A 16,955-nucleotide genomic window follows, 5' to 3' on the forward strand; every position below is an offset into this window, starting at 1 on the left:
GTGACCTTCCAGACAAACTTTACTTTCCTGTCATTTTCTCACTTTGTTCAAAAAAGCAAAAACAAGGGGAATAAATGGTTTTCAATCGTCTTTGGTTTTCCAATAAAAGCTTCCACTTAATCACCAGTGTGTTGGATTTTTCTTTTGGGGAGAGGGGGTAGAAGAGAAGCTTGTAGCAAAACTTCCAATGTGTGACAGTGTGGTGGTTCTCCCATTGCTTATGGGGTTCTGAGTTGGAGGTTTTGGAGCTTGATTTAAAATCCTTCCCAACTGCTTGGCCAACATCCCTGAGAACACTATCCCCCTGGTTCTCCAGCAAGGGTCAGGGAAGCCATGTTCTGAGACCTCAACCTCTAGAGCAGATATCCTCTGACTGCAGCTTGCAAGTAGCTCTTTAATTTGTCTCCTGCAGCTCTTTGCAGCACCTATTAAAACACTGATTTAATCACTCAGGATGCTTTTCCTATATTAATTTGAACAAAGCCATTGATGTTGCTGTCAACATATAAAAACTAAAGATTTCCTATGTCATATTGTTTAAATATAAAGCTGTAGTAAATTAAACAATTAATTCACAATACTGGGGCATGTTTGGGATAATTATTGTTAATTGGGCTTCTGAACCACTCCTGTCTGAGTATTGCAGCTCTAGAGCTAAACTTTTGTGGCTATTGGTATACCCTAAAAGTGAAGGATGCCGGATTCGCCACAGGTAACCTTTACATACTGGTTCACCTCAGCCTCTAGGAGAGAACTGCCATGGGCTGAGCGGATGCCAGGGATGGGGTGGGGGAGACTTACCAGAGCAGTGTAGCTTGAGAGACTTGTCAAGTAGTAGTAGATTGTTGAGCAAAGAGCATAGGCCTGCTACCCTGTGAGGCCATCAGGAAGATAGGTGGCTGGTGGCTCCAGTAAATGGACCTTCCCAAAGTCAGACTGGACTACACCTAATTAAGCATGAGGCTGCAGGAGTTGGAAGCCTCAGGGCTGAACTGATTTCTATGACCAAACAGAGGTAGATCTTCTGCAGCTATTATAAACAGGGGCAGAGCCCTCTACCAAAGTGATCTCATAGGATAACAATGAGCTGTTCTCCCTCTCCCACCTGCTCTGGTGTTCCTGATATTGCTACAATTAAATGTCTGCTCTTCAGAGCAGAAACTTTGTGGTTTATTCCCCCACCATTGTAGCAACAACCACCTGGTTTGGGTGCAGTATAAATGAATAGCCACCTTTTAGATTTCTGGGGGAGAGTTCTGTATTTTTCTTGTAAGTGGCTAAGCCTGTACTGTTCTCTTTCCTTTCTGCTTGCACAAAGCCACCAGCACCTAAGGAAACTACACTGCTAGCCTCTAAACTCAAAGGGCTGCTGCCCCATGCTTATTAACACAGCTGTCAAGTTGGATTCAGGGGGGCAAGCTGCAAGAGGCCTGTACCTCAGTAATCCAAAACTATGATGGCTTAGAGTTAAGGCCCATGTGAACTGCGGGCACTGGCCTGGTCCTCTGCAGAACATACTGAAAGGGAGAATAGGCCCTGCACCCTTGTGGTAAAGATAGAAAAATAGTTAACATTCATCCTTCTTCAGACTCCCTTCTCTCTGGGAGGTGAAGCAACACAGCTGTGGAGGAAAAGTTTGCATTATAACCTGCTGCTGTCCTCATCTGCTCACACACACACAACAGGAGCTACTCCATTAACCAGTGTGAAATAATGTGATGACCATTCCCAGTTAATTTGTTCCTTTTGTCTTCTCCTTCCATGCCTACAGTGGAGGTGTTGCTTGTAGTAGTGATTAGCCCTTCTAAGCCTGTGATTCTATACCTGGATGCAAAAATGGGTTTATAAACTGCATTTCAAAAGTAGTGAGACCTACCAAGTCTTTAACCTGCATTTTATCTATCTGCTCCCCCACACTTCTATCAGTAAAGCAATCCTATGCAGCTGGTGGGAGTATATTATTCAGGTGGAGTGGGAGCTGAATGGGGGATTAGCTAAAGAGAGATAGCTGACCATTGGCTACTCTGCCCAGATTGTAGCTGTATCACAGACTGGCAATTCTTTTCCTGTAGACTTCAGTACAATTAAATACTAAAAACAGCTCAAAGTAAACCGGGGATCAGTGAGGGGTAAATGGGGTTCTTTTTGGCTGATTGCAAAATATTTGATCTAATCACAACAAGGAACATATGACTAAGATAATACCCTTTGCTAACTCTCATTATATGAAATAGCAGCAAAGGAAACAGATTAACCCACTTTCCATGCTCTGTTATGAAACTGCAGGGAACTCTCCTGAGAACAGCTGTCAGTTTCCCTCCTCTGCATTTCTGCTTTGCAATGGATGCAGGAGAGGTATAGATTTAATCTGGACAGCTGCTCCTGACCCTGCTGCATTTACCAGACTGAGTGTGCAGAGATGCCAAGTATCTCAGACCGTACAAGCAGTAGCAGGCAAGCCCAGCTGCTTTGCCTTCCCACACTGCTTGGAGGGGGAAATCACCAGTCTTAATGCTGCAGTCAGCCGTCTTTCTCACTTGCTTTGGTCATGTAAGATTTTATCAGCAGGTAGCTTTGTCTCCCCTGAACTTTCATTAAATAACTGGTAGGAGATAATCTCCCATCCCTGTATTCCAGCATCAGGATCACCCCCAGCTGAAGAACAGTCTACAGCCCTAGCTGCAAAGCAATAGTGAGTTTCTTGCAGACAAACTTGGGCATCTGATGGCCTTCACTGGTGGCTTTATACGTTTGGCCTGAACAGCCAGATTGTTGTTAAACAAGATGAAAAATATAACCTCATTCCCACTGATAATATAAGATCAAGGACCTGCAGAGGCTGGTGGCAGATGCAAGGGGCAATACAGATGAATTTTCTCCTTTTTAATTCACTGGAGGGGGAAAATCCTGTTGCTATTAATAGATGGAGGGAAAGGCTAGAAGATGCTTCCCATGGATCTTTGAGTTTGGGAGTTGGGGTTGTGCACAGAGTTGATCACAAGCAAATTCGCAAGGCTGGTGAAAGGTGTCAGATTGTAGTGCTGGAGCCCAACAGGTTCTGGTTATTCCTAGAATGCTGCACCATGCACAGCAGCTACAGAAGTGCTTCTCCTCTCCCCCACAAAGCCCTGCGGGCATGCCCTGTCCTTGCCCTAGCCAGCTCACCCCTAAGCATGGGAGTGAGGGATCAAGGGCCAGATTCTCCAAGCTATTTACACACCTAACTCCTGTTAATTTCAGTGGGAGTTAGGTGCCTAATACTTTCGAGGACCTGGGCTCAGATCTGAAACAATATCGAAGTGGTAAAAGGCTCCCGTTCCCATTCTCAGCCCCCTGCACCAGGCAGTGGCCCTGTAGACTGAGCAGGAACCCCCTGCATATGCAAACACATACATGCCCAATGCCTATACACACCCATAAAACACTGCTCTCTATGGGTTTCAGAGATTTTAATCACCTGCTGAATTTTTTTTGTTTTTCCATGACCTTATTACAAAAGATTTAGCAAAAATAATTCCACTTAGCTGCAGCTCGACCTGGAGACGCGGGATGTGTTGAGAGGTTGGGGACAGCGATCAGAGGATGCAGGGAAGGAGGGGCCAGGGATACACCGTACAGAGAGAGTTCCATATGGCACTGTCAGTAGGAGACACTTCCACGTGAGTGCCTGAGCTGCGTCTGGGGGCAGCACCAGCTCCGGGTACCTACAGTCCATGAAGGACATGGCATGGTGGCAGGAGAACGTGTGAAACCAAAAGGGCTGCACAAACCCTCAAGTGCCTGATGTGGACATAATGGGAACCAGAGACTATGGAGAGGGGTTCCCTGCCCCCCTCCAAGCGGCACTCCCTGGGGTGTCTGAAGGTGGGATTGTTAATTCTTGTCATGTGACCCACACCTACACAGGGGGGCTCTCTGTCACTCTCTGCTACAGCCCTTGAGCTAGCAGAGCTGGTCATTTAGCACAGGCCGTAAGATCTAGAGGTCTCAAGCTGGATCTCTGCTGCTTATGGCCTACCCCGGGGCAGCACCTTATACTCACAGGGAAGGTGACATTTCCTCCACATAACAGTCAATGGCTGATGAGCCTCCTGGCTGTGTGGCCCAAGCCCTTGTTCCACATTTCCCTGGTCCCTTACCCCAGCCTGGAGTAGGGAGCTACAGGGGTCTCTAACCCCACCGCCTCCTCCATAGGAAGGTAGCATCAACTGCCCGTATTGGAGAGAGAGCGAGCACAATGGCTCCACCACAGAGCTCACTGGTGAAGACGTCAATGCACGTTCAGGTTGGCCGGAGAGCAGCAGTGCACCTTTCCCCTGGCCTCTCCCCCCGCTTGCACCAGGGACATCTCCGGATGCAAAGCAGCAGCACTTGTACTTGGGGCAGACAAGTGACTGCACTGGGGTGTCTCCTGTCACTCTGTGTTGGGGAGGAGCTCAGACACTGATCTGGTTCTGGAACTCGGCACTCGTTTCCTCCTCCGTGATGTTGGGGATGCCCAGCCTGGCCAGGGTTTCCTCACTGGGACCCTCATCCTGCAAGACATCATTCAGCTCGGCTGAGAAGCAGGGATGCACCAGGTGGTCCCAGTACAAGCTCAGGGTGGACTGGTCCTGACGTTCCATCTCCTTCAGTTCGTATATCTCCTTGGCGCTGGCTGCTGGGGTCTGCACCTCAAATGTCTTCTCAAACCTGCTGTAGTCTACTCGAAAGGCTCCTTTCTCCAGGGTCATGCAGGGCTCGAACCGATATCCCCAAAGGATCTCATCCTCTATGTAAGAGGTCCGGGCTTGACATGTCATTCCTACAGTGAGAAAGAAGCACATGCAGTCAGGACCATTAATTGGGCAGGTTGTATTGCAAAAAGGGATACAGAATAGATTCATGGGCAGAGGACAACTGCTGACTAATGGGGTCAGGAGGTAACTTTGCCTGGGGACAGGTCATCCCATAGCTGCAGGGTTTCTTGCACCTTCCTCTGAGCCAGCTGGTACTGGTGAGTGTTAGACTCAGGATACGGGACTAGGTTAAACCCTGGGTCTGCACAATCTGGCAATTCCCATGTGCCTGGTCAGCCTCTGAAGGGTAAGTCTCCTGTGCTGAATGGGTATTTGCGCAGTTACTGAAGCACGTGAAATGGATATTTAGGTTCAGACAAGCACAGCTGTGGGAGCCAGATAAATACCTGTATTAGAAAGGAGCAGACAGTGCTAATCTCTGCACCAAAACCAGGACATTTAACCTAGGCTGGACAATATACTGATAAATATACAATAAGAACCCAGTCCTGTGCTGGTTCCCAGGGCTATGGACTAGATGAAACCAAATCTGTCTGCTGTGTCTGTGATTCTAGGCCAGCAGGGCTCTCTTCTCAGCCCAAAGTTTGACCTATCCTAGGATTGCTGTCTGACTCACGTAGACTGACTGTAGCTATTTAGTTTTCCATATACATGTTTGTCTCCCCAATGTTTCACCATGAAACGAGGCTAAAAAGAACTCTATCTGGAGGATAGACTGTAGGGAACAATCGTGCACTGGTCCCTGGTAGCGACTAGATCAGTTACACACTGGGAGGGGCTTTGGGGAATGCCTGATCAATACAGTGTCTCCAGATTGCAAGGGGTGATTTCCTTGCCCCTGATAGAGGTAGCAAGGAACTAGGTCTGCAAATGGTTCTATTGTCCCTGCTCGAGAAGATTCATCCCTGGGCCTCAAAATAATACTTGTGAAGCACCAATATTTTTGCCTTTGGAATGGGCCAAACTGCTTTATAAGGCAGCAGGTTTTCCCAAACTTTCCCTCTAGGGGAGGAGACACCCAGGTCCCTCTACCGCCCCATCCCCATCTTGCACAAGTTTGAACACTGGGTGGGAATTGGCAGCTCATGTTTTTAAATCACCATTTTTCTGACTCTAGGAAAGCCCAAGCCCAAGAGCTAAAGACCAGCAGAGGGAGCCCAAATCAGCTGACAATCTATTTGGGAGCAATGAAGGATAGTACAGCAAGGGCGGCAGAGTGAGATTGAGAAAGGGTGTGCGCTCCATGAGAAGTGCGTGCATGTGTGTATGTGAGAGAGAGAGAGTGGGAAGTGAGGTGGAGAACTGATAAAGAACAACAAAAAGCAAGGGTTTTTAAAAGGGATGGGGGGTAAATGAAGCTTAAACCATCAAAATGAAAATTTCATATCAAGCAGCTGGGCACCATTGCATCAAATCATCCATCCACAAACCTGTAATTAACACAGTTCCAATGTCACCAATCCCAAGCATTAAAAAAATCACAAGTCAGCCCCTTCTTCTCCCCTCGCCCCCCCCAGAAAAGAAAAAAGAACACGAGATGGGCTTAAAAATAAAGAGATTTTTAAAAATAACCAATTTCTGGATTGTTCAAGTTGTCTTCTGGGTTTGGAATCTCTAGGGTGCACAATTTCAAGCTTTTCTCCACAACCGTGAGGGCTAAAAAGTGGGTGTTTATACAAACAGAAGCTGAGATTCTCATGTCATCTCATGATTCCAATCTGGGGCTTTAAGAATGGTCTTCCCACCCCTCCCCCAAAAAATCATGAGAGTTGGCAACAACTGTAACAGTTCTTTCCAATGAAGAGAGACAGGTGGGGAAGTTGGTGGTCTTCATTGAATCATACTAGTCTCTTTGACACGCATGTTAAGTGTTTGGGGGATATTTTCTCCCTCCAGTAGCTTCCTACCATTTTTAAGTGAATGTCATGCTAGTGAAAAGGGCCAGACTGACCCCTCTGGGTCCTTGGGGAATCCACAGCAGGCTTCCTCCACGTCAGCTCAACACTGGGCTACAGTCCCGAGCTGGAGGGACCTCTCGTTAAATGGGGAGAAGGGAGTTTAGTCTCCATGGTCCACAGCATTTTTGCTGAGACTGCCAGCAAGGAGGTCAGTCAGTACCAACTGCAATGATGGTTTCTGAAATGTAGCTCTCTCTCTCCACTGATAAATGGACTGTGCCACCCCTGGGTCACCTCATGGCCTCCCAGCAACCATTCGATGGCAATGACCTTTGGTCACTCACTTGTGCCCAATTCATGCCAGTGACCTCCAGGGGAAAGGTTCAGTCCTGGTCCCCTGAGCCATCTGGCTGATGAGCATGTTCTGGCTCATTCTTCGTCTGCCAATGTAGCATCCTGAAAAGACGCCACAGGTTGACTGGGCCATGGATTGTGAACTCCCTTCTCACCCCTAACAGTCAGGGCTGAGGGATGTTGCACCAGCAGCCAATACAGTAAGTGGGGCTCAGAGCAGGGTTACCTGACAGGCTGCTGAAAATGGCTGCAGCTGTACAGGTGGTAGCACAGAGGCAATTTTCTTGCTAACACTGTGTAGGATTTAGAGCTGCATGACATTTTTTGACCGAAATATTTTTTTCAGTGGGAAAAAAAAAAGGTTGATTTGGTGAAACAAATGTTTTGTAGATTCGTGTCCGTTTCGCTAAATTGTTCATTCTGAAAATAACCCCCAAAAAAACATTCAGGAAAAAAAAAATCAAAACGTTTGGTTTTGACATTTTCAAAATGAAACATTTCCCAGCTTTTCAGTTAAAAGGAAATTTCAAAACAAAAAGTTGCTTTGAATTTATTTTTGTTTAAAAAAATTAAAACATTTAAAAATGCTCAAAATCAAACAGACATTTACTGGTGGGTCAAATGTTTGACCCGAAATGATTTTTTTTTTTTAAATTCTTTGAATCATTGAAAATTTTTTAAAGGTTAATTTTTGGGCTGACCTGAAATGATTTGTTTCACCTTTTCAAAACTGTCAGTGAACCAAAATATCTGGTTTTTGCCCAGCTCCACCTAGAAGGCGAATGGGCATTTCCTGCAGTACCACCTGCACCATCTCTTTTCAGGACAGCCTGTATCCCAACTACTCTTTTCCCACTCTCCCGGGATGGTGCCAAGGCTCAGTGTAACGTGTGGGATCCAAGTCCGCCCACCCGCCCTGTGTGGGCGGGAGAAGCCGTTGGTGCCAACGGCTGCCTGGGTGGTTGGTTTTGTATGTCTTTCAAACACACAAAATCCATGAGTCAGCTCAGTATGTTAAGCAACTGTTTAGGGGAACGCAGGGATGGAGATAACCAAGCCAAGTTCATGTCATGCCGCATCCCACCTCACTGCAGCAGGTGGACAGACCATCTAGGCTGGTACCCCACACTCTCCACCTCAGTACAACAGATGAAGAGAGCAACGAGTGTGGGATCTAATCTGTGGGACTAGGTCAGGTGACTGGGCCATTTAGTCTGATATGGCACCTCCTGTTGGAGCAGATCACACTGCCGGGCCCTCTAGCCCCCTGCCCCGCCAGCTGTCTTTCTGAGCAAGGCCCCAATGTCCTGCTGCCCCAGATCAGAGCAACGGGTTAATAATACTCATCACCTCCCAGCTTTCCATCTTCAACACACTTACAGACCCTACCGACATCACCCCCCCCCCCAACCCAGTCTGTGAGGCAGGGAAGGCTCATTGTCCTGAGCGGGGAGCTGAGGAGGAGAGATTCAGAGACTTGCCTGGGGACACGGAGGGAGGGAGTATTAGAACGGAGTGTCCTGTCAGCGCTGCACCCTGACTCCTGTGGTGGCCATTACCTGATAGTTTGGGAAAGGAAGGAAACCCAATCACAGCGCCCCTGGGTCTAGTAGTATGGAGCAGCCCCTGAGCGGGGTGAGGATAACACCTTCCCAAGCCCACCTGGGGTCTGCGTACCCTCCTCAGAGCACCCACCTGTGGCTTCCACGATGCCCTCCAGGATCACAATGATCTCAAACTGCTCCCTCTTCAGCGACTCTGCTGTCATTTCCCAGAAGGGGCTGTGGTCATTGATGGCATGGCAGATGATCTGCGGCTCCACCAAGAAGAGCCTGTCCTCCCCTGTGTCATAGCCCAGGTTCAGCTCCGACTGCTCCAAGGGGATGAACTCCCCTTCCTTGGTTTGTCTGGATTTGATCAGTTTGGCCCTTATTTTCGCATCCACCATGTGGCTGTCCCGGAGGTCGCCAATGCGGAACATCAGGCAGAGTTTCTCATCCCGGTGGGAGACAACGCACTTCTTGCTGAATATTAAGGTCTGGGCGCGCTTCTTGGGCCTGGAGATCTTGACGAACATGCATCCCACCATGAGGGCATCTATCATGGACCCAACGATGGATTGGGCCATCAGCAAAATGACGCCCTCGGTACAATCGGCTGTCACAATCCGGGAGCCATAACCAATGGTCCTTTGACTTTCCACGGAGAAAAGTAAGGCAGATATGAAATTGTCCACATTCTCGATGCAAGGCTTCCACTCCGGGTCTCCTATGTGGTTGACGTCGTCCCTAATCCAGGCATCGAAGAAGTAGATGATGCCAAAGACCACCCAGGTGATGATGTAGCACATCATGAAGACAAAGAGGAACCAGCGGTACTTGAGGTCCACAATGGTGGTGAAAATGTCCGACAGGAACCTCTTCTTTTCCTGGATGCGGCCCAGATTCACCTGGGACTTGCCCATTTTGGTCACATAGCGCTGCCGCTGCTGCTTGCTGGCGGAGCTGAACTGCCGATCGTCGTCCATGAGCTTGCAGCGCCGGTTCTGAGGTTTCTCTGAGGGGGTCACGGAGACAATGCTCCGGGTGGGCGTTTTTTTCCGTGCTGAGTTGGGGATGTTGGGCACACTGAGGGCATGCCGTGGGTACCACCGGGTGTTGATGTCCCGGAGCGGAGGCAGGGGATCATTGCGCGATGCCCGGCGGTACTTGGGCAAATCTTCGGTGTTGATGGAGACGCTGGGCCGGTGCTTCACGGGTACCACCGCACCTGTGCTGGTCTGCTCCACCATACTGAGTCTCCTCTGAAGGACTGATCTGTCATTGGGGATGTTTGAGCCACAGGAGTGGGGGACAAAGTTTGACATCGGGGCATTTTTCTTTTCAGCCGCAGGGTCTGTTTGCTGTTGGCTCTCTTCTGATAGGCCCATGGGGATGACCATCATTTCAGGCTGCAAGGGGAAAAGAACCAATCAAGAGAAATGCACCTGTTTTCCCTCCCATCCTTTGTCTGTCTGGTCTATTTAAACCTTAAGCTCTTCATGTGTATGGTACAGCACAATGGGGCGCTGGGCCACTAGGTGCTACTTTAACACACACAATTATTAATACACGTCTACCCCGATATAACGCGACCTGATATAACACGACTTCGGATATAATGCGGTAAAGCAGTGCTCCGGGGGGACGGGGCTGCGCACTCCGGTGGATCAAAGCAAGTTCGATATAACGCAGTTTCACCTATAACGTGGTAAGATTTTTTGACTCCCGAGGACAGCGTTATATCGGGGTAGAGGTGTACTGATAGCTGACTGAGTCCCCAGCCCTCACCATGAGAGAGTTAAATAAAAGCCTCATCTCTGTGATAAAGCCTTTCCCACCCCAGTAGCAGCATCTGCGCAGGAACAACCAGTGACTGAGGAGACTAGAGGGATGGGAGATAGGAAGCAAGAGGTAAAGAAGGAAGGAGGGAAAACTGCAAAAAACAACACTTAGATACCTCTTAGCTGATCTATATATGTCCGGGGTAGCATTAATGGGTATTATACATATGGTATTAATACCATATACATTAGATAGATACGTTAGACAGATTTAAGAGTTGGGAAGTTACGTTAGCTGAATCTATTATTCGCTCTCTACAGTTCTGTTCACCCATGATGTCAGGTATCCCACAGCACTTTGCGAAGCTGACGTCAGTTTTGGCATTAGAAAATAGGAAGCCTGTCAAGGCCAAGACACATGAATGGTATGTCCTAGCACAGGTTGGGAGTACCTCTGCACCTAATTGGTTTCCAATGTAGTATCCAAAGCAGAGATAAGAAAAGTGCAGAACAAAAGAACAAGTTAAGGAAGTGTTGCCACCTGGTGGGTTGGATTTTAGTGATGGGTAGAGAATGGTGTAACTTGAAAAATCATACTGTAGATACTACTAGCTGAAATACCTATCTTTGAAGCACATCTTTTGCAAGATAAGAATTGCTTTCTGGAAGGAGGGTATGTATGTCTCCTTGTCACATTGTACTGCGTTGTCTCTAGCCAAGAAATTTGGCTATTTTGGTCCCTTGAACATTTTTAAGAATGAACTGCAAGTGTAGTCAAACAATTGGCTCCACCTTTTAGTCAATATACCATGGTCCTGGCTGCAGCCCATATTATTTGTATGGCGCCTTTCAGCCAGAGGGTTTTGCAAACATATGTCCCTATCTAGCATTGCTGAAATGCAGCCCCCGTTTGGGAGCAACATGGCAGCTGATTTCCAGCTGCCCAGCAGCGCGGGACAGGAAGTACAGAAGAAGAATCCTGGATCTATTTGACACTGGGCTGGAGGTTGGGGGTAAAGCGAGCGAGGCAGAATGAAATCACCCACGATTGGAGCTAACACACCCCTCAGGTGTGTCAAGAACCTCTCAGCTAAAGGAGCTGGGAGAACATTGTCCCCAGCTGGGCTGGGCTGTCCCATTGTCTACCTTCCTAGCTATGTGGGTACAAGAGTGATCAGGACTCAGAAGGATTGTTGTGGGAGATGGGGTGGGGCAGGATTTCTTTGTTGCTTGCATCAGGCTGGGCTGCATGTCAAACGGAGGTGCCCAGCCTCGCCATGTCCTTTAATGATGGGAGCAGCCTTACCTTCTGAGGGAAGGCGCCATATCTGCTGGTGTCCGTCGGGGGCCGGGGCAGGTAGGCAAGCATGTGCTTGGCGGTGGGAGTCTGCACGGGGGGGATGGAGTTCCTCCGGCTCCGAGGCTCCTCGTACTTCAGCCGGCAGCCGCCGATGTTGTTGCGAACACAGAGCCCGTTGTCCTGCTGCAGCTCCATGCTGCTGCTGGCGATGGGCAGCACCATGGCTGATCGGGGGCCGGGGCGCTACCCCAGGGCTTTGCACCTTCTCCGGTGGGGAATCCTGCCGGGTGAGAACACAAAGAGGGGGGTTATTTTAACGAGTGAGTGGGCAAGTTCAGTACCAAAAGCCAGCTCACTGTCAATGGGGCTGGGGTCCTCATTCCAGACAGTAGTACATGTACCCCGTTCAGATTCAGGGTAGAGGGGAGCCAGCCTGGCTTGGCAGAGCCTAGGTGCTCACCTCTGAGCATGGCTTAGTGCTGCAGACACACCCCTGTCCCGCTGACCGGAGCTGGGTGCACTGGGGGGATATAACAAAGGCTGTCCTCGGTCCCTTGAGGCAGCTTGCTCTCAGACAGACTCCAGAGAAGCCCCTGAACTTGCAGAAGCTGAATAGAGTCTGAACCCAGCATTCCTGAGCTGGGGGGAAGTTCAGCTGACCTGTCTGTCTCTAGCTAGCTGCTTCTGTTGCCCTTGTCACTGCAATATCTAAGTGCCCCACAGATATCAATGGGTTTATCCTTGCATCCCCCCTGCAAGAGAGGGAAGGATCATTGTCCCCATTTTGCAGATATGGAACTGAGGCCCAGAGAGAATAAGTGACTTGCCCAAGGTCACACACGGAGTGTGTGGCAGAGCTGGGACATGAATCCATGTCTTCTGTGTCCCAGTCACTTGTTCCAATTGCTAGACCACAGTCTCTTGATCTGGAGATTGCTGAATATCTCCTGATAATCACTACAAGAGACAGAAGCATGGATGCCCTGAGATCCCTTAGAGGGGCCTGATTTTCAGATGGTAGGCAGCCTTCACCCCTTTCTGAAAAACAGGCACAGAGAGGCTAAGTGACTTGCCCAAGGTCACACAAGAAGGCTGTGGCAGGACAGGGATGGGAATCCAGGTCTCCAGGCAAATGCCCTAACCCCTTCCTCTCTAAGGGAAACAGTTATAGCCAATTTCAGGGCTTGTCTAGCCTAGGGAAATTTGCACCAATGTAACTATAATGCTGTAGCATTATAATAGACACTTCACACGGAGCTTCGGCACATCCACACGGGAGGCTGGCACTGATTTAACTACAGCAGGGCAGCCCCCTCCCAAGATAGACAAGGGGAGCAGCTCCAAGTCCCAGGAGCCTAGAAGCCTACGTCCAGTGAGTTTCAGACAGACTCCTGGTACATCTACCCTCCCAGTGTTCCAGTGGCACAGCTGCATCTACATCCCTGGGGTGTAGAGACGTACGACAGCCGCGGGAGGGGTTTTCCCATCACTGCACCGAATCCGCCCCCTTGAGAGGCGGCAGCGAGGTGGACAGAAGAATTCTGCCATCGACCGAGCTGAGTCTACCGGGGGGATTGGTCGATCTCACTACGCCGCACAGGGCACGTGACATTTTTCACAGCCCTGAGTGACGTAGCGAGGGCGAGCCAAGTTTTAGGTGTAGACCAGGCCTCGGGCTTCTAGGGGACATCTACACTGCAAAAAACAAAACAACAAAATGCGACAGCACGTCTCAGAGCCCAGTCCAACTGACTTGGGCCCAGGCTCCAGGGCTAAAAATAGCTGTGTAGGCGTTCCCGCTTGGGCTGGACCCCGGGCTCTGAAAGCCAGCCAGGGCAGGAGGACTCAGAGCCTGAGCTCCAGCCCAAGTGGCAACGTCTACACGACTATGTTTAGCCCCCTAACGCGAGCCTTGCAAGTCTGAGTCAGTTGACCCGGGCTCTGAAACTTGTTGCTGTGGGTCGTTTTTTGCAGTGTCGACACAGGTGCCCAACTCACTTTTGAAAATGGGATTTAAGTGCCTCAGTCCCTTAGATCCTTTTGCAAATGTTACCCTGGGCCTTACCCCAGCACCAATGTTTGGGTCTAGTCTCTATGACTGGGGAGCCCTGACACGTCCCCCTCACCTTCCTCTGCACATGTGCTAAGGCAGCAGAGCTAAAAGCACCCCAAAAGGCCTCAGTGAAATTCACCAGTAGTTCGCCCCTCGTGCTGCCGCCCAGTATTAATAACACAGAGCATCTGTCCTGAACTCTGAGGGAGTAAGCCAAGTCCCAGATGAACTGCCGACTTTTCATTAGCACACAAGCAGCACCTTGCGCAAGATCCAGACACAATCTGGGGGGGGGGGGGAGGACACAACGTGGGGGTTGGAGGTGGATTAACAAAGCAAGACATAAATCCCCAGCAAATCAGTCCCCTGAGCGTGTCATTCTGCATGATTGCTTCGGTGGAGGGAAAAAAAGGGACAGGCCATTCACTAATGACAGCCTCACTATTTGCCCAAAGCCATAGGTTAAAAAAAAGAAGGGTTTCATTGATAGATCTCTAAATCCTTTGCCAGCGTTAGTGACGTCAATGGAGCCACAGCGCTTTGTCTTGAGATCACGTTTCGCTCACTCCCAAAACTTGTGTTTATTTTAACAGAGGTTTTCATAGAAAGGGAAGCTGGATGCAGCCCAAACTGCTACTTAGAAATACAAACAGCACCAAGGAGAGCAAGACAAATGTCACAAAGGGCAGGTCACAATGACTTTGGTGCTTGGTTCTGGGTGAGAACGGCAGGGTTTGCTTACATTTCCTCCCACCTGGAAGCCTGCCATCTACAGAAGCGTGTTTGTTAGAACCAGTTTGTTTTAAATCCAGATCGACCTAACATGGGCCATAGCAGAGTGGTTCGCAACCTCCTCTATCCGGCTATGGTTCGCATACGGCACCAATTCCTGTGGTCTCTGAGCACTTCACAACCTTTTCTGTGTGAGGCAAAGAGGTACTACACCCCTGCGAGGGAGAGAAATGCTTTTATCCCCATTTTAGCCATAGGAAACTGAGATACAGAAAGACTAAGTGACTTGCCCTATACAGTGGGGATCCCATCCATGATCAGGGCCTCGATTTGCTACCTTAGTACAAATCATCAAAGAATGACAGTTATTGCTATTAGTAATAAAAACACTTAGCACTTAACAGGAACACCACCATGGACCTAGCAGCGCTCTCTCTACACGGTGTTTCCAAACTGTCCTTGAAACATTTGCGAATTGCCAAGCGTATTGGTGTTTCAAGTCCCTCCCAATCCTCCCGGTTTCTGACATCCCCCCTCCCCTCCTCACTGCCAGGTCTGCAGGATTAGGGGTAGGGGTGTGCGGAGAACTCAACTGGCAGCCTCCAAGCTGTGCCTGGCAAACATTCACCAAGGGCCAGGGCCAACCACCTCCCCAGGAGCCGCAAATCCCCCATTCTTAGCTCTTCAGGGCTCCATCCCACCAGCAGCACTGCCAAGGGAGCCTCAGTTCAAAGGCACCGAAGAACAGACGTGAGAGTCTGGCCCCCAGGTGGCTCTGGGGATTTGGGTCTGGCTTTGAACCTTGGGTTGGGGATCCCCCCCACCCCCGCCAGCAAAGTGTGTTAAGATAATGGATTTAAGGCAGAGCTGGGGCACAGAGTTTGGGGTGAGAGGCTGGGGGGTTTCAGTGCAATACCAGATGGCTAAGCCAATTATGTGACATAACAGCATGGCACAAGCTATCAAAGCAGGAGGCGACTGCCTCCCTGGGTGCTTACTGTCCCGCCGAGGCAAGCTGGCCTTCCCCAGGAGCTGCTCTCGGGTCTGTGGGAGGCGGAGAGTGGGCAGAGTCTGGCAGTGGGTAGTTTGGCCCAGGCTTTGCCCTGCTTTGATTCTAGTCCGTAAACTAATTCACGTGATGTTTGTAGGCACAGGCCTCAAAGCAGAGCACTCCCATCCTGCAGTGATGGGCACTGACACGCAAACCACGCTAGACAGGGCTGGGTGCAGGTAAAACGGCGAGGAGCACGGCTTAATAAGCAAGCTCCTGATGTGAAAGACATGGCCAACAAATATCCCCGAGTCCTTTCTCTCTCTCACTGTTTGCCCATCTCTGGACGTGGGTGGGAGGAAGTCTCTCAGGCTTTGGGGTGGATAGTTTACCTCAGAAATAATTATCGGCCTTAACTATTCCCCTCTTCCAGGCCGCAGTGGCCAGCTGAGAACAGACATGTGCAAGCGTGGCACACACATCACTTGGAAATGTGCCTCTCCTGCTTGGAAAGGTCACGCTCTAGGGGTCAGAGTGGCAACAGCCTGCACTGCCAAGGAGGTAATTTTCTTGTAGAAAATTCACCTTCTAGGGCTGTCAGAGAAGGCAGCATGGCCTAGTAGACAGAGCACTGGACTGGGAGTCAGGAGACCTCACTTCTAATCCTGCCACTGACTGACTGTGTGATCTTGGACCAATCACTTCACCTCTTTGTGCCTCTGTTTCCCCTGCCTCCATTAGTCTATTTAGACAGTAAGCTCTTTAGACCTGGCAATCTGTTTTGTACAACATCTAGCTCATCAGTGCTTTGAGGTGCTGCTGTAATCCAAGGGCTTGTCTGGACAAACAGTCAGTGCGTGGTAAGCTAGGATGTAAATCTGCAGTGCACTGGCCTATTGCATGCTAGCAGTTCACGTGAACCCTGCCACCGCACACTAATAGTTCCCGCTTTGAAAAGGGAGTAGGTCAATGCACACTAGGGGACTGTTAGTGTGTGGCAGCAGGGTCCACACAGACAGTGCGCGGCAGGCTAGAGCACTTCACATTGACACCCAGCTTGCGGCGCACTAACTGTTCAAGCGATACTGCCCATCCAGCTCTAACGTGTAGCAGAGGATTACAGCTAACACAGTATTACCAGTTTTAAATTTCACTTGTGCACGCAACTAGGTCAATGACCTGTAGAACACAGTAGATGCTCTGAACTAGACAGACCTGTGTTGCCTCCCTTGAGGGAGTCCACCACGTCCCCAACAGAGCTCTGAGCACCAGGCCAAACCCAGCTTAACCTCCCAGATACACCCCATTACTGAGGCCATGAAACACTGGTCGATGTGGGTCTCCTGATTCACACTGATGTGTTACCTACCAGGGACTGATCTCACTGAGCTCCTGGTCTCTACCCACCCAGAGAGCCAGAGGCCATCGTAACCTTGGGTCTCCATACTGGGCGGGAGGGGGCCCAGGGCAAGGTGATTTCCCTGCCTCTGATCGGATCACCCTCTC

The 16,955-nt window shown here is 49.7% G+C and overlaps 1 protein-coding gene across 1 annotated transcript; it reads right to left on the reverse strand.

Moving 5' to 3' along the window:
* Window positions 1-4,436: 4,436 nt before the first annotated feature.
* Window positions 4,437-11,895, reverse strand: LOC135889278 (G protein-activated inward rectifier potassium channel 4-like). Its single transcript, XM_065417116.1, has 3 exons — window positions 11,680-11,895; window positions 8,747-10,001; window positions 4,437-4,804 (listed from the first exon to the last, which is right to left on the reverse strand). The coding sequence occupies exons 1-3, from the start codon at window positions 11,893-11,895 to the stop codon at window positions 4,437-4,439; spliced, it is 1,839 nt and encodes a 612-aa protein (XP_065273188.1).
* Window positions 11,896-16,955: the final 5,060 nt, after the last annotated feature.

The sequence above is a fragment of the Emys orbicularis genome, chromosome 15 (genome assembly GCF_028017835.1).
Source record: "Emys orbicularis isolate rEmyOrb1 chromosome 15, rEmyOrb1.hap1, whole genome shotgun sequence".
NCBI classification, from domain to species: domain Eukaryota; kingdom Metazoa; phylum Chordata; order Testudines; family Emydidae; genus Emys; species Emys orbicularis.

Coding starts and splice junctions, on each gene's coding strand:
- LOC135889278 (XM_065417116.1), bottom strand. CDS start 11,895: ATGGTGCTGCCCATCGCCAGCAGCAGCATGGAGCTGCAGCAGGACAAC. Junction 10,002..11,679: donor ATGGCGCCTTCCCTCAGAAG/GTAAGGCTGCTC, acceptor TTCCCCTTGCAG/CCTGAAATGATGGTCATCCC. Junction 4,805..8,746: donor GGGCATCGTGGAAGCCACAG/GTGGGTGCTCTG, acceptor TTCTCACTGTAG/GAATGACATGTCAAGCCCGG.